This window comes from Haliaeetus albicilla, chromosome 7 (assembly GCF_947461875.1).
Source record: "Haliaeetus albicilla chromosome 7, bHalAlb1.1, whole genome shotgun sequence".
NCBI lineage: Eukaryota > Metazoa > Chordata > Aves > Accipitriformes > Accipitridae > Haliaeetus > Haliaeetus albicilla.
This window is the reverse complement of record NC_091489.1, coordinates 23,435,436-23,456,822: the sequence shown is the minus strand read 5'-3', so window position 1 is coordinate 23,456,822 and position 21,387 is coordinate 23,435,436. Positions and strand designations below refer to the sequence as shown.

Sequence of the window (21,387 nt, the reverse complement as noted above, 5' to 3'; positions counted from 1 at the left end):
CTCGTCAATATGAATCTGCAAAATACCATTGAAGTTAGGCTCTCGGGGAGTCCAGCTGCTGCTGAGTACCTGCATGTCTGTCCAAGAAGTGCACAACCCAAACCCACCCACTTCACTGTGCTTAGAAGTCAATGGAACGATGCCAATTTACACGGAAGCACCAAAGTTCTGTTCTGATGGCAAGACTGAAACACTTCACAAGAGATCTTCTGTACTGTTCTCAGTAATCCCTATTTCAGTTAGTGTTACCGTCATCATGAATTACTGTACTATGGAAGCAAAAGGTATTTTTGAAGAAGAGAGTCAGTTTTCCCATCAGATAAGAATTTATTCCCAAATATATCAGACTGACTGACAAAGATTCAGAAATCCATTTCAGCTTGATGTTGCTTCTTCCCTCTGCTCTATCATATACCTGCATACTTATCCAAATACTGCAGAACCAAAACACGCTCATATCATGGCAGCTTATACATTAAGTAGCAGTATATATCTCTCAAGAATTCTGAAGCTCCACACAATATACAGGTTAGCCAGTCAAATGGTTATGGGAATATTATCCCTGTATCTACCAAGAAAAAAAAAGAGTATTTTTGTCCCAACATATGATAGTTCTGCCTGCTGCTACATGATCCCAGCACCTGCTGTGCTTACAATCGCTACTTCAAAACCAACTTCCCCTGAAAACAATGGGACATCACCAAAATTAGAAACTCGCATCCTGTCATCAGTTTTTAGTGGCAGTTACCTAAACAATAACAGCACTTCAAAAAGTAGTTTGGTTCAGCTTTCTTCAGTGAAGAAAAGAAAAAAAAACTAGAGAAAACCCTTAAGCATCTTTCAGATGCATCTTGTAGGACAACTTACATTCTTCAGATGAACAAATAGATAATGAAAAGCAGCAGCAAAGTTACACTTTTTACACATTTTTATTACAATTTGGTTAAAGAGGTGCCACCTTTCTCTCTCCCCTTTTAAATAAATAGAGAAAAAAAGAAACTATTAGGAGTGGTTAATAATCTATCAACAAAAATATTAGGAAAATATTATTAATCACAAATTGTTCATTTCCCAGAAATGTATGGAAATATTTTAATGGCCAGCTCCCTAAGGATCACAGCATCATTTCTGATTGAAACAAGAGAAGGAAGAGAAGCAGACCCCCTAGACACGTTGGATTCCCTTTCTCTGATTCGATGAATAGCTAACTGTATTTTCTTACTAGAATAACTTCAGCAGAAAATCAAAAAATACGATCTCATTCTCTACTGTAGTGATTAACTGGAGAAGGGATTTAACCATGCCATTCTACATCCCAGGTGAGTGCTGCCCTATTTACTCAGCCATTTGTTATTTTAGCTTATAGAATAAGTTGGTTATTTAGGCTGCCTCCCTCTTCCTCTCTCACTTTCCACTAAGAGCATCTGTACAGCTTAGTTTACTCCAAGCTGAAAAGAAATTCCACAACCTCTTTTTTTTTTTTTCCTCCAGATAAACAAAATTCTTGTTTTCTGGCCAGCCTTACAGACAATGATGAACAATAACTGAGTTTCTCAAATATGGGGCCAAATTCAGCAAATCACTAATGCATTTAAAAGTGCACATAAGTAGTCCCAGGTGTAAAATTAGTTGCTAGAGCAGGTATCTATAATTAAATATGCAGATCAGGGTGGCCTGGTTTCCAGAGTACTTGCAGCCTCAGTGAATGATAACACAATTTGCAGGGCTCATCTCCTACAAGGTTATTCCTGTATTAACAGATCTTGATCAGTCTTGACCCTTAACTATAGGCATTCATTTTTAAAACGTGGGCTGTTTAACGAACACATTCAAAGTTTCCAGTTCTTTTAATTTTTTTAAGCATAAAGTTTTTGGTTCTTTGATAGTCTTTAATCCCCAAATCACACAACAGAATGCTAAACTAAGCTAAGGTTTACTTTTGCAGGTCTCCAGTCACAATAATAGGGGACCAACCCTGAAAAGTCACCCTGACTGTCTTGTTAATTTGTCTCAGGAAACAGTGCAACTTTTAGAATACTTATGAAAAGATAATAATTTACTGTGGTAAATTAGGGCAAAGGAATGAAATACAGAAAAAGTGATAAAAATAGGCATAGCACATAATAGTCAATAAACTCTGCAGATTTAAAAGAACAATTGATTTTTATTTGGATTCATATTTATACATAGCACTGTTAACTCTGTTCTCGTAGTGTAAGGGAACTCTCAAATGACACTTTCAGCCACCAGTAACTGAGTAATTTAGATGGGCTGCAGTGAAAATGGAAATCTGCCTTTCAATAATTATGGGGAAACCTGTGACTTTGAAACATAGTTCCTTCCCCTTTCCTTGCTAATTCCTACCCACCTCTTGCTAGCCAAGGGAGTCAAGAAAGAGGCTGAAAGGAGACTGAAAGGGAATATGCATATAACTACTGGTTTTCCCCATTTCACATCATTCTTTGAGGCTCATCTGTGGTGCTTTCACTGCTGCTGACATGCCAGGAAGACCCAGCTGTCAGAGTTCATCTCTTTCCCATGTTGTGAATAAGCCTGCAGAGATACTGCACCACCAGGGCACCTCGGTGACTTCTTCCCCTGCAGGCAAAGTGCATTTTCTGCTTGACATTTCCTAACTGCCAGAGGCTCAGAGAACAAAAGCTCTATATCCACCCTCCATCAAAATGCCGAAAGCGTTTGGGACCACAAAACATAAGCGCATGCAACAAGACATGTTCTCTCCTGCTTTTTCATGAAACCTGCAGAAAGAAGCTCCTGTTTTATTATTCATGATGATTTGCTTTCTGCATCCTCTCTACCTTTCTTGAAAGCTTGGGCAAAAGATCTTTCTAACCGAGCACACTGACATATATGAACCTATCTGACTCGCACTAACAGAGATAAAAAAATAATAGATGTACTGTAATTCCCCACCACATCAAATCAGGTTTTCCAAAGAAGGAGATATTTAAAATACACTGCACTCAAATGCAAAATGAAGACACTGCCTTCTTCAGCCAAAAGCATGGGTTACAGTTATGGTGTTTGGTTTGCATGACCTGTACTCCTCGGGCAGGTTGAGAGGCTTTACAGAGCTCCTTTCGTCATACTGGATCTCTTAGCACTTCTGAAACTCCTGACTTTCAAAGAAAATAAAATAACAAGTCTTCAATTTATTATCAAGTTAAAACAGATAAGACGTGGGCTTTCCATCTGAAATCCTATTCTAGTCAACAGGCTGACATCACATGAACAGAGAAACATGAACATGCTTACATTTGCCACTGCCAGGTTATTTGGCTTCAATTTGTCTTCCTCTCTTCAATATTTCCTATTATCCCTTTACCTACTGCACAACTGAGCCTACCACATGTCATTTTTTCTTAAAAAAAAACAAGCCAAAATTGTAACATAGTAGAGCCTTGCATCTCAAGCTGCTGATAAGCTCGGTCAAGATACTAATGTACGATGTATTAAAAAGGATGAAAATGCAAACAGCTTAAATGGTCCAAGAAGTTAGATTCCCTACAAGGGAAAAATATCTCCAGAAACCTGGAAGTCTTTCTTACTTATTCCTGTTTATCTCCCTTTTTATTTGCTTGGCTCTCTTTGATGTTAACAGCTGTGGTTTGTTCTTCATGCTTGCTTGGGAGAATGATGAATGTTAGTAAACTATATCCATAGTCTCCCCATAGTGTCCCTGTTAGAAAATGTAGCCCACTGCATGTGGGCTGACTTTATTTTTATATATGAAAATGGCAACAGGTTTTTGATCTTGTTGCAGTGATGCTTCTACACTGAAATGTCAAATGAAAAATATGATTTTATTTTTTCTGGCTCAAAAGGTAGCTTCAACTTAATCTTACATTTTAAAGACACTATGGGATGGTATATTGGCATATAAATGACTCTGAATAAGGCCACAGCCTTACGCAATACCTTGTGTATGTAGCTGGTGATGACGCAGGGAAAAAACATTATTCTGTAGTCTCAAAATTGAGAATAAAAGTTTGACACAGTATTTTTGTCTTGACACTGCTGCATCTAAGAGAGGTTCTAGCCTGTGGTTGGTTATTTTATTTATACGAGCTTGCCATGTCTCTGATTAACTCAGACCAAAAAGTGATGGTTGTGAAACCGAGTACTGGCTGAGTTTACCTGAGAGAATTTTTGTAGCAGAAGACAAAGTTATAGGGTCTCTGCTTTCTATACTTATCCTCAGGAAGAACTATTACCTTCTTACTGATTACTCCAGTCTTTGTACTTCTTTCACAAATGTGTACCATGCGCATATATTGAAATATTTGTCTGATTTAGAAAAGCTCTTCAAAAGGTAGACATGATGTCTTCTTATTAGGAAGCATCAAGGTTTTTTTCTGATTTTGTTTTTTCTGCTTTTCAAATGTGTAGTTGTGGAATGAACAAATATTTATCTAAACCAACTCTTTTAAGGTTTCAGATTTTTTCTTCAGAAAAGCAAATACTTAGAATACTTGGCTTAATAAAGTTGGGTCTTTTTCAGAAAAAAACTCCATGTATTCCAGAAAAAACTCAATAATAATATGGTTTTATTTTCATATGAACGTTCTGAAAGAAAAACACCAGTCGTTTGCTGACTAACATTGCTTCTTGCACACAACCCAGAGGTGTGCTGAGCAAAAACTCAAGAGCTGGAAATATGCCTCTGAGCTGGGGTAGGCGTCTAAGTCCATGACTCCAGGGCAGACCAGGATTTTAACCCTAACAACCTAACAGCTATTTCACATCAGCAGAAAAGCCTGCCTAGGCCAGCATCACATCTGGGACACTAATCTGCTGCAGACTTTCAGCCTGGAGTTCAGGCATCCTGGGGTCAAGCGGGGACCACCCTCCCAGTGCCCCCACCCCGCCCCATCTGTCAGAAAGCATTAAATTAATGCCACAGAATAGTTACAGCTGAAAGAGATACCTCCAATGCTTAACTGGCTGCAGCCTAGCATGGACTAGCTGCCATAATCTTTCCCAAGATCAGCAGTATCATTTGCACATACACAGCTAAGTGCCCATTTGTTTTCCCCACTGTACAATCCAGATCCTAAATTCAGCCATCATTACCAACAAAGCCCTTTAACTCGCCCTCTGTCCCAAGTGCTTCAGAGTTTATACTGTGCCGCCTACTTAGAAAGGTGTATTTTTTGGTGACCGAATTGCAGGAGGCAGAGTAAAGCCACTGTTCCTGGTTCACCAGTGGTCATCTATGTACAACGGGGAGCATTACTGCTTGACTTGAGTTGTCCTTCAAATGTCAAAATATTCACCCAAATTATTTTCATACACATTTTTCACATCTTCCAGCTGGAGGAAAATATAACCTGTATAGTTAGTGACATATCTTGATTCTCATATTTTAATAATAAAAAAAAAGAGATGGAGATGAGAAAAAGGCCCAGAAACAGCAACCGTCCCTACCCCCAACCCCATAATGTGATTAGGTAAGGTTTCGTTGGACAATGGAAATTTTCCAGACCAAAACCAGAGGTTCCATACAACTTAAGGCATTGAAATTTGCATGATTCCTCCTTAATATGTGTGGAGGGGTTTTTTCCAAAGCGAGATTCAAATACAGGACATAATCCCAAGTTGAAACAACAGTGCTGACTTATTTATTTATTTAAGCTGTATTGTGGGCATTTAGGTTTAACTGGCTTTGGGTATACTTTAAAAAGCATAACAAAAATTCTAACATCACTGTGAAGTCCTTACCACATGAATGGAAAACCTTATTCAAAGCACAGATATTTCCTGTTCTTGGTGTAAAGAAGAAAGGATTTGTTAACACAGTGAGTGCATTGTTCAATGAGGGCTCTTATTTAAGTTTTATTAGTATACCACACTAAGAAGTAATTACCATACCTCTGTTTTAAGCTGCTGAATTTTTGTTGGAAAAGAATACATACTTTCAGGTAAAAGTTACTGTTGCTGTGCTGTTGGCCTGGAGAGGAGGCTATATATCTAAATTCACACAAGTCTTTCTGTCCCCATATACCACTGCTAATGATTATCCTGTACGTCCAGAATTTCTACAGGTCCGTGTGCAGAACAACTTAAATATTTTAAGTAGGAGAGAGGAATCAAACAACACAATAACCAATAAACCCAAACATTTACAAATGAGAACTAGAGATGGATTTAGGGCTTCTTGTTCTCTCTGCCATCAAGTCCATTCCCAAATTCTTATTCCTAATTAATCACCTGGAACTCCGCCACTCAAAGAGTTTCAGTCCTTAAAGGCATGCAGTAATTTAAACTAAATCCAAAAGAAGTATACCTCAAAGAAATATTCATAAAACATTTTTTTCTGCCTGAGGTATGTCTGAAGATTTAAGATAACTCATTTAGTAACAGTTAAAAAGTATAACCCTGAGGAGCAATCTGATAAAAAGCTCAGGTCAAGAAAAAACATGTTTCATTCAGTTACGCTTCCTGGCAATACACTCATTGCACTCTTAAGCAGCAGAAACACCAGCAGAGTGGTTGCGGTATTCAGTGCGGCCATAGTCTCTCAACACAGTTGACACACTCCAAGCAGAATTAATCAGCAATTAATCAGCAACATCATTACTTTCTTGTGAAAACAACATCACAATAAAGTAATATGTAACAAAATACGTTTCAGATCTAAAGCCAAAATGGTAGTCTATAAAGAGTTTATATATATCAAGAGGAACATGTAACTTTAATAGTCTGAAGTCAACAAAGGTACTCCCTTTTGTTCATGAAATCACCGTTCATGCACAGCAATGTCTATCTATTTCTTCGAGATGGCAATGGAAGAGGCTTTTATTTTATTGTACAACTGCAAAACGTTCCCTTCAATAGTGTAGCTTAATAGCATTGTACTGTTTCTCCTCCTGCTTGGGAGTGAATGCGCAGCTTTGCTCGATGACAGAGCATGTAAGAATTTACAGCGTGTCCATTTCTTGTTTTACACATATTGGGGTATACTGATAGGAAACATGTTTCCTGACAAGGAAATGCTGACTTCTGTGAAGGACTACCGAAAGGGAACACACATGAGAAAGACCTTAGGCATTCAGATACTGAGCTTATACAGGAGTCGCCAACCTGGGCACTCTGGCACATAAAGCTGAAAGGAAAGCATGGGGTAAAATAAGCACAAGTCTCATGATTTTGACATGACACAGCCTCCTGAGTCAGCAGAACAAATCTTGGCAGCTACTGCTCATAACCCTCTAAAAAGTTATATTTACAGGCTTAACATACAAACATGAGATGGCTTACAGAATAAGTGCAGTTAGGTAATGCCTACATTAATACTACGATTTCCACATTTTCTCACCCCGAGCCAGATCCTGGTACCCTTGTGCAGTGCTTCAACACCCCTCAGCGGCACCCATGAAGTCACACAACAAGGGCCATTTTCAGATGACCTGATTCTTTGAAGTCACTTGAGAATACTGTATTAAAATTATACTATATTAATTCTCTAGAAACCAAAAGTGTAATTGGCACTTCATAAAACAGAAAGACACAGTTTCAGTCCAAGCAATTTAAGAGATAGTAATAGAAAGGTCACTGAAATGAGAGGATGGAGAAAGGAGACTAAAGAGCATTAGTTTGCAGTTTATAATAATCTGCTTAGATACTTATGTTTTCTCAGGTTAGGGTTGTTTGGGGGTTGTGTATTTTAGTTAGATTTAAGATGCAAATTATTTTCATACCAGGTAAATCTTCACCTCAGTCTTGGTGCAAAGCAAAACTATTCACCATCTACCTGTGGTTCAGTTGTCATCTGCGTGGATTTCGATGTCACGCATGCTATGTGTGGATGTGGTGGAGTGGTATTGTCTGACTATTGTCTGTCTATTTTTCCACTGTTATTAATGTTCTTTCTTTCTATTTCACCCCTGGGAGTCAACGAATCTATGCTCTGGACATAGCTGTGACTACTGTGCATTGCAAGTGGAAGCAGAGATGGAGAGGGTATCACAACATCATTCGGTGAGAACTAACCCCACTAGCTGATGCTGGGGTTGCAGAATGAGAGGCCAGTACAGAAGAGAAACACTTTAAACAGATCAGAAATGAAATTTCTTCTCCATTTAAATTACGTTGCAGCAGTTAAATGTGGCCTTACAGAAAGTTTGCTTAAGATGCTGCTACTACGTGACTTGTCTGAATTATAAAGTTGATCTTAAGAAGCAATGCCAAGACGCTAGCAGGACCAAGGCAGGTCTGTTCTGTGATCCATCCAGACACTCACCTCACACCATGCAAGCCCCATCAAGTCAGATTTTACTACCTATGAACCTGCTGTTCTGCTATTTGCACAGAAGATGCTTTATAATTGCTCATCTAAGGCCCAATTCTACTCTGAAATATTTTACTACCTGCTATGATAAGAAGCGTTTATCAGTTGGCCGCAGACAATTCCTAGACATAATTTTCTTATCTTTTCAGTGCACTACCTAATCACAGGCTTACTCTAAAACCAGACACAAAGCTAAGGATGAGGAAGAAGAAAGAGACATGATACAAGACAACATGGGGTTAATCAATAGCAATCCTCTCCTGAAGATCACCCCACAAATCATCTCAGAACTGGAAGGTGAAACACAGAGAGCTTCACAAAAACTGTACCCTCCCCTTCTCCATGCTCACTATTGGTCATATTTTAAGTTAAAGCTCCTGTCATCTCACACTTGTATGTAACTAGAAATTACATAACTTCCGACTTTCATTTAACCAGAAAAATCACATAAAATACATATCTTCCAACCACGTGCTGGCATAGTCAATATATTGCCATAATGGACGGATGTTTTAATTTAAAAAAGAAAAATCAAAGAAACTGGATTAAATTAACTAGATGTTCAAGCTTGCTGATGACAGAAGTGAAGTAAATTATTTTTGCATACTAAGTATGGAATAAATAATGCAGCAATAGCTGCATAGTTTAAGTATTCTTATTGTAAAGATTTACAAGTGAAACGAAAGAAGACTACCGCAAAATAAGAATATGTTTCACTAAAAAATATAAAGTTTGGTGTGACAGTAAAATCTGTGGTCATATGTATTTTCATCTTTGATCACAGAATGAAATAATATATGAAATAATTTTACATATGAAATAATTTAGCAGAACATGAGAGAAGACAGTATTTCCGTTATTTCCCAAGACAGTTGCTTCAGAAACTTAATTTCCAGCCAGTTCAGTTATACGATTCTTTAACACTGCAAAGCCTAATGGGCCAATTCAGGCTTGCACTGAAGAGACAGCCCTTCAGATCAAAGGGCAGATAGCTTACAAGCTCTGCAGCGTAAGATATCATTCGGTTGCCAATCTAATTTACCAAGGCCGAAATTGCTTTGCAGGGGAACATACAGGAAAATACAGAACATTTGTTTATGTCAGGCTGCATGATGCAATTTGCTGGAGTTATCACATTTAGCAAAACATAAAAGTTCAAGCCAGAGAATGACAAGCAGTTACTGTCTGGTATCCCTCAAGTTAAAAATCAGTGCCCTCATTTAGGTACTGAAGGCTACAAGCTGCCCTTCTGGCTTTCAATCAATCGGTCTCTTAAACTGGAGTCCCTTTGTATTTTCACACTGGGGTCTTTGGTATTACTAAAGCATTCCACTGTCAAAAAGCAGAGTTACCCTTGGCAACAAGTTTTTTCTGAGTTTTTACTTCCTTATCAGAGATTGCCCTGAAACTGAACATGAAGATTAACTAGCAGCTGCTGGTGTGCTCCAATACAGGCCTTTCTTCAATTGAAAAGAGGCTCCCTTTCCTAAGGAGATCAACAATGAAAAACTTTGGTGCTTATATAAAAACATGCCCAATGTAACGCTTCTCATTTAATGCTCAATAATTAAGTTTTTTCTGGAAATATGCTTGGCCTGTTTTCACTAGTCACATCTTAAGTTTAGTGCCAAAAAATTACACAAGGTTGTGGTCGAGAAAAATCCATTTTTCCCAAAGGCAAATTAAAAAAAAGTATTATTTTGCAATTTTTGCTCCTATCACAATCTCTCCTCTCCCCTGACCATTTTGGTGGGACCTGTCTCCCCTGCTTCATCCATCCGAGAGCTACATATCTAATACAGGCTGGTTATCTGGGTTCTCTCATCTGTCAATAGAGAGAGACTGAGCCATAACAGGGGATGCCTGAGCTCACATATTTCAGACACGTCTTCTAAGATGATACAAATGCCTATTTTTGCCACTGTAAGGTCATTTAAGCAGCTGGCTCAGACCTGTAGATAAGCCCACTTAGATGAGAGGAAGCCCATCTTTGCGGTTGGAAATTTACTGTCTTTAATGTGTTGCCCGAGTTTAATTTATTGTACTTAAGAGCTACTGTATTTTGACCACCTAGCCTAATCCTCAGCGTGGGGCTTCTTCCCCATTTCAGCAGCACTAAACCTGCTCACTCCAGTCTCATAAGCAGGTTCAAATAATGGACACAAAAGGAGTGCTTTATACAGGAATCCAAATGTTTAAGAGCTTACAAAAATGCAACCTACTATCCTCCTTTCCAACGCCAAATGCCCTCTAAAACTGGGTGTCCCATTAAAAAAGTTCTCTTACAGAATCTGAGGTACTTTATGCTCTTGAGCACAGCCACATCGCAGCCCTTCTGCCAGTACTTCCTCTGACTATACTAGTTTCAAAAAAACCCAGAAAGTTTAGAACTGCAGGAAAATGAGTAACTCTTCAAGAAAAGACATGTAGAAAGAGCTAAATGACCCTACTACCCAATTGTATTTGTTATTTTACATAAACTGTTTTTCCTACTCTTAATAGTGAAATTCAATGTCTGACATGTTTTTGCCTATGGGATTATTACTACTGAAGCCTGGGAACTACTTTCCCTGAGGAAAACACAGTATATTTCAAAGAAATTAAGAAAATATAGAGGGAAAATTTATGGAGTGTTGAAACTAGCACAGACATGCTATACACTGAAGCTGAAAAGCTTCACACAACTCGATTATGGCACGCCTGGCATGTAGAATATACATACCACTCCTTCACCCATATATACTGTAAATTTTCAGAAGTTTACACACAGCATTAAACAATTTGTCAGGTGTAGTGGGAGACCACAGGTATAGAGAATTCACAGAAAAATCTAGAGACAGTAGAGGAAATACTCTATCTTAAGGTTTTTAATTGCAGCAGAAAAAACAGTGGAGCACATGGGAGACCTGCGGTTAATGTGAAGCCAAAATAATGAATCTTTAGCAGATGCAGTTATATTAATAAGCAATACAATTAAATTAAACTAACAGAAGCCAGAGTATTGAAACCTAAGCTAAAGACAGTAATAAAAAAAAGCTGTATCTGTAGAACCACAAGTAGAAAGAGCAGTAAAAACAAGCTTTGGACTTAAAGCAAAAGCTGTATTTACTGAAATAGTGGGAAGTATTTCTTATGAATGTGAAACAAATTTTCACTTTCATGCCACTGCTAAACGTCTGCATGATGCCAGCTCACAGTAAGCAAGAAATAAATTCAGCAAATAGGCAGGAAAAAACAATCATCAACAAATAGCCTTACAAACTGTGAAAGTACAGAGAGGCATGTCAGCACACACATTGAAAACCATGAAAATCAGACCTCTCGACGGTACAAGAATTAAAGGATTTCAGAAGCAGCAGCGTGCTGCCACTGAACAACTTGCTTTTTTTGATTTTAAACTGAAAGAGCAATAAGAAAGAGACTTTTAAAACGGGCAATTGACAAGAGGGGGGTTGCTGCAGAGACGCCCCTTTTCAGCGTGTGCTCCTCCGGGTAAGCCCCTCTGCTCTGCCAGCCCCGGCGCGGCAGGGACTCTGCCCGCGAGGGCTCTCCACACCCAGGGAGCTGCCCTCGGCGTGGCTTCAGCTGGGAGACAGAAACCTTTTCATGCAGAGGTCGGTGCACGGACATGCCTGCGTGTCTGCTCCACCAGCGGGTCCCCCCTCCCTCCCGCTGAGAGGTCCTGCCAGAGCAGAGGTCCTTCCCCAGGTGCAGTCAGTGAAACCAGAGAACTTGCTTTAGGGATGTGATTAAGAGGCACGTTCAGGACCAGCCAGAGTAACGATATTTACAAAGAAGAGCTGCAAAAATCCCAGCAAGAAAAAACCTTAAACCCATCTCCAGAAAGTCTGGGCTAATAAATGGAATGCTTTTTTTTTCTAAGCAAGCTACTTCTGAGAAAGCTGCCGGCTAACTTCCGTATGTGAGAAAAATAAAAGTCCCTAGGGTAGCGAGCCTGAGGTACATACCACGGCCTGAAGCTCAAAGCAGCAAAAGAGGCCGAGGCACACGTAGCTGCAGGAGGAGTTTGCAGCCAGGCAGCAACGGGCACTCTCCCATGTAAGGAGCAGCCAGGGTCCATCGCTCCAGGACCACCGCAGAGCCATCCTGCAAACAGCTGATTTGAAGACAGGCGATTGCCTGCTATTACCTCCCAGCAATCCCTTTCATCTGTTCTGCATATTGTTACTTTCAAAATTGACCTATTACCCCGATAATTGGTTCTGTTAACAAAAAAACATACGGGAGGGAAAACCTGAAGAAGTTTAAGCACATTTTCAAGCAGCCACCACTCAGCCAGGGAGGCAGCTTGAAGCTGAGGAGTGATGCACAAAACCAGCTCGGTGCCTGGTATGGGTTGTAATCTGGGTAACTCTTATCACTATTATGCCCAGCTATTGAGAAATCATCTTATTTTGTTTTATTTCTTAGCAGGCATAATGTTACTATGAGTTATTTCTTCGGGAGTTCCCAGAGGCATCAGAGAAGATCTCGTAACAGAAGGCATTGTAGGAACATGTAGGAAGACACAATCTCTTCCCTAGGGAAGAAGCTGCAAAAGATATGAAACAAAGGAAGATTAAACAGAGAAGTCCCAACCCTGGCTGGATGCCCTGTTATCGCAGTGAAGCTCTGCTCTCCATTAGTAAATGCAGCATGACGAGAAATTACTTATCCATGTCCTTATTCTACCTATGAGATTAACACAAGATTACAATCTTATCTCTTGCACAATTTACATGTCATGTAGTGCAGCTTGATCAAGAAGAGTCAATGAAAATACGCTGTTTCTCATTACCTGAGGTTCTTGGAAAGTAGCATGAATATTATGTAAAGTGAAAGAAAAGACATAAGGCCTTACATAATTTACCTTCGACTGGTTTTGAGATCTCTTATGCTAGTTATTCCTTTATCTTATGCTAACAGAAGAACCCAGGCCTTGCAGTCACTACCCAGACAAGGCTTTTGATTCACTTCAAATCACAAGCTTGCTCATGCAAGCCATCAGGTGGAGGACCGCACCTGAGCTACCAGGAAGGCAAAGGCAGCATTACTGGGACATCTGAAAAAAAAGTTTCTCATTGCCCAGACAGTCATTCAATTTGGGGGACTTCTTTTTCCATGAGAAGAAAAAGCACAAAAGAGGAAAAGGACGTGTTCTGGGCATCCTCACTATGCAGCATCAGAAATGTTTTATTTGTACAAGCGCCGGTCTGGTCCCATGGACCGATGGCCCGTTTCCACCTGGGGGACTTCTGATGTGCTCCTGGCACGCACCCTCCGGTTGAGTTTCACCGAAAGGGTTTCAGTTCACGAGCTCCATGGCTGCTCCATGGCAGTAACCACGCCGAAGTAAGCAAGAAAATCTTGAAGATTCACTTCAGAAGCGTGCTTCTCATCCAAACTAAAACACTACTGGAGATGCACCCTAAGACCAAGTGTTCTCACTTACCCAGCTGTTGCACCACTAGATTGTATTTACAAAATATATTTGTAAATGCTTTGAATATGTTCTGCCTGACAGCATATAGTTACTGTTTTTTAAAATAATGCACGGTCAATGGAAGTTAAAAAATCCTTTTTAATTCGGAATCTGTATTCAGAATCTGGCATTCGTTAACCAGAGATGATTAGAAGTCTTGGCCTCTACCTTTAATGATAGGTCTAATTTTTTTGCACACTGTCTCCTTCATTAAAATGTTGTGCTTTCCTGGTGAAACTGATATTTAAAAAAATACGTTATTACAAAACACTCAGAGCAATTTTCAGGAAGAAAGGAATGACAGAGAACAGCTGAACAGTATGAAAAAAATTCTTATTGTGGCCATTGCACCTACTTGAGACTCCAGATCATCAGCAGATCTACACATAATGCACAGCTTAGCACACACTTCCATGGTGCTGATGGCACACATTGTCCAACAAGGGCTGAACTGCTCTTGAGTGCTCCACAAAATCATACAGGAGGACAGAAATGGCCAAAGTCAGCTCACATGTACGCTACTTAAGTAGACTGAATTATACCAGAGACAAATCTGTACCATTTTCTAAACTTTTTTTCTGTCTGTAAAAATGAGATGTGTAGGTTTGTATGAAAATAGTGCTACAGAAGGAATCCAGAATCAACATCTGTGTAAGTATTTAACTAACACAGACAGTTTGATCAGGCCAACTAATTCATCTGTCCTCCTTTTGTGAAATTCAATCTTTGTTTGCATAGCTAATATCCTCCTGAGTAGCCATAAGCCCCATCCTTTGTGTATCAGTAGGCTTTAGGAAATGTTTAATCAGTTTGCAGGAGTGCATAGATATAATTCCACAACAACCCTCTAGGTGTCATCTACAAAAGTCACATATATGAAAATATAAGTTGTGCCCCTGAAAAGAAATGCTAAGGAAGTGTTCCTACATAATTCTTCTCTCTTTTTGTAATCTTTTTTCTCTCTCTAAACTTTTTTTAAGTGGCAAGATGAAATTTGTTTGCTTTTCTGAAGGTGGAAAATTGCTAAGGATTCTACTCTAATGTTTAACTTTATAAAAAACAAATAAATTGCTGGTTTCAAAATATGATTTCTAAAATTATAATATTCTTTATACATCATCATAAAAATAAAGAATATAAAACTATTCTGAAAGAACACTAGTCAGTGTATTTCTGAGCTAAAATCATGTTTCAGCTTCAATCAACCACAATTTTTTTTTAAATGAATAACTGCATATGCAGTCAGGCAAAACATTTAAAAAATAAATTCAGAAACTATAAATAATAAATACTTCCAGAGAACTTTTTAGCAAAACAGCATGTATCTACAACTTCCACCAAACTTAACATGGAAAGCACGATTCTGATACTACCATTCTGAAGCTCTCTCACTTGAAAGCAGAAAGCTAGGAATCCCAACAAACATACTGTATTACAAGCAAATTCTGCTTTTCATACAGATCTGTGAAAGTAGCTGTCACAAATTTCAAATGTGATTAAAGATCCAGTACCTGAAGGCAGAAATTTGGACCTTGCAATTCTTCATTCTGATAAAGTGCAGAAATGCACAGTATTTCAGGATAACTATAGGTATTTCTCAGACATACACTGGAGATCACATGTTAAGTTCTCTGAGTTAATTTAAAATTTCAGTCTTACTGAATGCATTGGAGAAATATGAATGACAATAATCCAAAAAATGGAACAGAAATGTATACTTAATTCATGGGTTCAAAGAAAGGTAAAAATGGGGGCCAGAGCTATCTCACTGTGCTATCTTAAGCAGTTTAGAACAATAATAATAAGTTGTTCTTTTAGGAGGTTTTCAGTATATTGCTCCTGGGAAGGAATGTGAGAACTGTCTTTTCCCCAGCACTCTTAAAGCTTTCCGTTCCAAACTGAAAGAAAAGTTAGAAAATGTGTTACAGGAAAACATGTTTATGCATGTGGGTTTTGAAATCACCTTGGATCCCACTGAACCTTGTGTGGATGTTTACAGGTTTCATTTTAATGTTTAAATAAACTACAACATCCATCTCTTTTTTCATAATATTTGGCTTTTACACAGCGAAGATAACGGAGTCTGTGCTCACGTGATGTAGCGTGGCATAACTCCACTGTGGTCATCACAAGAGAGGTGACTGGAATCAAATAAGAGCTTGGCCATCACAAGAGAGGTGACTGGAATCAAATAAGAACTTGGCCCTTTATTTGAACAAACTTCACCATTTAATTATTTTTTAATCTAAAATTACTGTCTGTTAAAAGAAATTCATTAAATTCCTATATAAAAGCAGAAACTTGATGGAACATGCTTTTAGACAATTTTACTTAAGTCTTTGCCAGAAATGTTTACAGACAGAAACAATTTTCAACCTCATCTTCTTAAGGGAGAGAGGACATAGGGCAAGAGAAAGGAAGGAGCTCTGTCACCGTACATGCCGGTTGTCAGGGCATACCAGAATCGGGTCCTGGGCACACATACACATACACTTGACCCATGTTTGTGAAGACAGACAAGAGGTCTTGCTTTCATTCCAGTAAGCAGTGAAACAAATTTCAAAAGTGCAAGAACTGATTTGAAGCATAATCGTTATCTGAGCTCCTCTAAATTTGCTCGGTCTGAATCACTCACCTTCGTCACATGATGCTTTTCATGTTGTACAGGAATCTTAAACATTTGGCACCAATATGTTGTATCTTTATCTGGTACAGGCACCTGTCTTAATAAAAAGGGCAAGAACACCATATTATAAAAGTCACATTACCTTGCTGCGGAAGCCCAAAGCTTTGGCTGCCACCTTATCCCCAACTCCACATAAACCCAAAACCCGGAGTAACTTACGTCTTTGTTTGTCAAGTCAAAGTATGGCAAAGAGGCAGATAAGACTTCTTCTTTCTCAGGATTCAGTAAACGTAGACTCTTTGTACCACGATTAGACCCATGGTAATTTTGACCTGCTTCTCCCATGTCTTTGTGGTGGTAGGCCCATATTACTCGCACCGTGCTCTCCTAAAACAAAAACCAAAACAAACCACAAACCAAAAAGTCCATAAGGAATAGGAATAATATCTTCCTTACATAGTTCACATAAATCCTATTATAGATATGATGTAGGTGTTGCTGTATTTGAAAAATGACAATGTATACCAGAGGAGCAGTCACCTACTGACACAATTTTGCCTATAAAATTAATAATGTTTTATACTCTTAGGGTTCATTGGAGATATGCAGAAGTTGAATCTGTCTCTGATGGATTCCTTCACTAAAGTCGTGAATTTAAATCATATCTGCAAATAGCAGAACAGAGCCATAAAGAGGTAACCAACGAAATGCATGAAAATTTTTCTTCTAGACATATCACTTATTTGGCCAGCATTCAGAAGGTTTCCCCCCAAAACCTTTTCCAGGCTCAGCTCTGTAAAGATATGAATACTTCTGTGAACTGCTATCCTTACATGCTAGGGAAGATAGACATTCAATTACAGAACAGATTTACATCTTAAAAATCAATCTACAGCCACAGCACAGATCAATTCTCTGTAAACCATTCTCAGATTGCAATAATCACCCTTGAGACAACGTACTCTAATAAATCCTGAAGTGTCCCAGAATGTTAAATTATACTGAGAATTTGGAGCAGGTGCGAAAACCATAGATCCATTGACTGCCTGAAAATCTGGCGGTTTATACAGCTGTGGTTTGCTTCCTGCATCTTTCAGCTCCTCATGTTGTTATTATTGTGTATATTGTGAAAACATAGACAATGAAAATAATTTTGAACTACTGTAGCAATGCTTACAAAATGAGTAGTAAACAACCCAAAGCGTAGAAAGCCTTGCAAATCTCTCTAACCTATCTGTCATTTCCAATACAGAAGACATCAACTTCATATAATTTAAAATTATGCTTAGGAAACAGTACAGCAGTCCTTAGGGCAACACAAGAGTTTACCATTAAAAATACGTTACCATGGAAAAAGTTTTATGATAAAACACTTCAACTCCTCAATTTTGAATAAAGAAATAAAACAAATATATGCTTTGAATATATCTATCTGCTCCAAACTTTTTAAAAAGTCTATCTTTAAGTTGAATTACAAGTTAGTGTCAGACCTAAAAAGTGTTTCTCAAGCTGGCAACTGTGGGATATGGGACTTTATGGCCCAGAAGTACCTGCTTCAATCCTGTGTTCACTTGGTGTGTTAGAAATTAGAGAACATAATGCATTAAAGTAGAAGGACAAAGAAAGCTGAAATTAAAATAGAGGAGCCTAATAAAACTAGCACAAATATTTTACCTGGTTAACTTAAGTTGACCAAACATGTTTTGGAAAGTGAATTCCTCTAATTCTGTCCTTTTACTAAGATGAGGTTTTAATAACCAGCTTCGTAACCACGTATGCATTTGGCCTATATTAATTACTTCATCTCTTTACATATAGACAGAGCCTCTTACCGTTATGCTCTTGTCATTTGCATCACAAGTGTGCAGTTCTCTGCTAAAAGCCAATATTGTATGGGTACTGTTTTCCATGGCATATTCCAGATGGTAATCCTGTTGAGGGTCCTTTTTTAGTACTCTGTTTTCATCCGTAAAATAATCCTGTTGAAAAGAAAAGGTGGCCCGTTGTTAAAATCTAATATTAAATTAAAAATGAAACTTTATGCCCAAGTCTGAAGCCCCTTAAAACACATCTTTATGTAAAATGCTGAAGCACCAGAGTTTTGTATCAAATGATAAATTTGAGGCAGCACTGAACTCTTTTTATTAGAAGTCTCCAAGAAAGCAAGTCTCCTTGATAAGCAGCTTAAAGAATGTCTTGAGCAACTTTAACAACACACTGCTTGTACGTAACTGCAGGAATAAATGCTGTACCCGACAGCCAAGAAGCCTAATTTATCTTAACTGGGATGTTGTGAACTTGGGGAGAAATTACAGAGAGAACGAACTCCACTTAATATTCACATCAACACTATTGTCCTTCCCTCTTTTCCCGACTTCTTCTTTGTTTTTCTCTTCCCCACAAAAAGCAAACCTCTTGAACGAACATCGACCGGAACCAGAAGCCCTGTGGCTTAACTAGCACGAAAAGCGCTCAGTTCATACAAAAGGTGCTGGGCTGGGGTTAGGCTGGGGTTTTGGGGGGGTGGAGCAGTTTGTAAGAAAGCCGCTCCCCGCCTGGGGTTCAGCAGAGGCGCGGTACAATGGAGGAGCGGCTGCAGCGATGCCGAGTCATTAACCTCCTCACCCCAAATTCCTGCGGCCCCACGCAGCTGGGAGCCAGCCCTCCCTCTCCTCCCACCCTGGCCACCTGGAAAGGGCTGGCCACCGCCTCAGACGCACCTCCTCTGGGCGCCCTCCTTGGGGTTTTAGGCTGTTTCTGCCCGGTTTGGGATGGGGAGAGGGGCTTCTAACTAATAGATATATTTCTTACGCCCAACAGGCTACAGGCAGACACCATTAATTGTGCGGTGTCCTTGGCAAAATAGTGCAGCGCCGGCTGTTCCTGGAAGATGTGTACTTCTGTAGCTCTTTGGACCTCCATTCACTTTTAGAGAGATTTCTAGCTTTCCCCTTTTGTTAAAGTGGAGGTTACCAAGCTGAAAAGTTGTAAGATGTTATGTCCAAGTATTTTGATACCGGTAAAAGTAGCTGATATCTTAGTAATTCCCCAAAGGATCATTTAGGAGCTGTAATCTTAAGCTTAACCCCACCCTAGAAATCTGTGTGTGTGCAAGAGACCACGTGCACACCGGTCAGAGTTCACAAGCTGGTCCGCCTTTTATGGATGTACAAATAACTGCATGCCCAAACATTTCATTAAGGTATATTAATTTGGATGAAAATTTGTATAAAACTATCTATCTCAGTCATGATGCAGTTTCAAGGAAGAAAAGGGTAAAAAGCTGACCGTTTTTTATCAGTACGGAAATATTCCGATTTCATTCTGACTTGCCAAAACTAGTGAAACTGTTTGCGTTTTTTTCAGTTCTGGAATAAATCTAAATCTCAAAATGTTGAAAGGTACCGAAAAGAGTCCTTCTTCTCCTGTCAGCACTTCTCACAACTACAAAGGAATGAGTACATACGTGAAAGGATACACACATGGAAAAATAATCACACAAAAGAGCACAAGAGGTGTCTGGGACCTGAAGTTGTATGCTGAAAGAAAGGGGACTGATGAGTTATGTTTGTTTAGACGAAGAATCTTGGATTTGCTTTTCCAGAGGGGAATAATGGGCCTGTTCTGGGATGGTGCTTGAAGGTGGGCACTTTATGTGATCAAAACACTCCACTTTAACCCTGCATCAGAGCTTGGGAAGAGGCAGTGTATGTCTATACGCAATACCATCTCTGCACTGAAAACATTCCTCTATGGAATCTCCACTTCCACCTTAAAAATAGTACGGGCTTGTCTGGACAAGAAATGTAACCTTGTGAACGTCAGCTTTTATTAAAGTGAGATATCCTTGCTGAAATGTTACATTAAATTGGAGGCAGGCACCCTTGTACTAGGAAAAGCACCCACACATTGAATTATTGAGGAATACAAATTCAAGAACAGCTTTTCCTCATGTGAACAGGTTGAAAGTCTGCCTGAAACTGCTGTGAAGGAAAGCTCAGAAATGTGAAGCACAGTTAGGTGTGCACACTCAAATATTTTGCTGGTGAACTTCACCTTTTCTTAACAAGTCTAGAGGACGCAGCTGTAACAAAAAAACCTCTTGTGATATAGCCCTGACTTTCATGAGCCTGCAGGGGAAATGCAAAAATAACTCAAAGAAGTTGTGTAATTAAGGTATTAGCTCAGATGTGCCTCGATAACGTGATTGTCAGCGTAATTATTTCATTCGCCTGGATGACGGTCAAAGACAGGTCACAGCTCTGGCTCACTGCCAGGGGCTCATTTTGTTGCTGCTGGTGAATGCTTTGGGGAAGGTGGCCCCAAATCCCAGGTCCCAGGAGAGGACCACACTGCTCCCCGCGGGAGAAGAGCCGCGCTGGGAGAGCCGCGCTGGGAGAGCCGTGCTGGGAGAACTGCGCTGGGAGAGCCGTGTTGGGAGAGCCGTGCTGGGAGAACTGTGTTGGGAGAACCGCGCTGGGAGAGCCGCGTCGGGCGCTCGCAGTGCTGCCTGCCCAGGCGCTCACTGCCTACCCCTGCTGTCGATGCAGAACACCTCGCTCAGTGACACACCTTAAATTATTTTGTGGGTAGATGCTAATCTGACCAACTAACATTAATCTTTCCCATGTGAAAATTTCTGTGAATTAATGAATTCCTTGTCTCTACTTACTTTCTCTGCCTGATACGCGCCACCTTGAAACAGCCCTTGAATATCGGGGTGCTGAGAATACCTGGGAAGCAAATTTATGTAGTGCCCAGGAAGCAGAGATGTCCGTTTATTCCTCAGATCCTACAACTCCACTGGGCGCAGGGGGACTACCCTAGAGGAATCAAGTGTGAGTATGCTTGCCAGGAGCTATTTAGGAGTTAGTGAGCTGCCTCTATTACTGTTTTTATTTCCTTTGTTGAAAATTATCCAGACGTTCATCACAAAAATAAAATCAAATAATGTAACCAAAAAATTTC

At 39.5% G+C, this 21,387-nt stretch overlaps 1 protein-coding gene across 2 annotated transcripts in view; it reads right to left on the bottom strand.

Moving 5' to 3' along the window:
• MOXD1 (monooxygenase DBH like 1) overlaps nt 1-21,387 on the bottom strand; it is a 53,019-nt gene that overhangs the window by 20,535 nt on the left and 11,097 nt on the right. For both annotated transcript variants that reach the window (XM_069787314.1, XM_069787313.1), the window contains exons 2-4: nt 18,252-18,398; nt 16,639-16,806; nt 16,429-16,512 (exon numbers count right to left, since the gene is read on the bottom strand). In XM_069787314.1, coding sequence (XP_069643415.1) covers nt 16,429-16,512; nt 16,639-16,806; nt 18,252-18,398 — 399 coding nt within the window. The remainder of the gene's footprint in view (nt 1-16,428; nt 16,513-16,638; nt 16,807-18,251; nt 18,399-21,387) is intronic.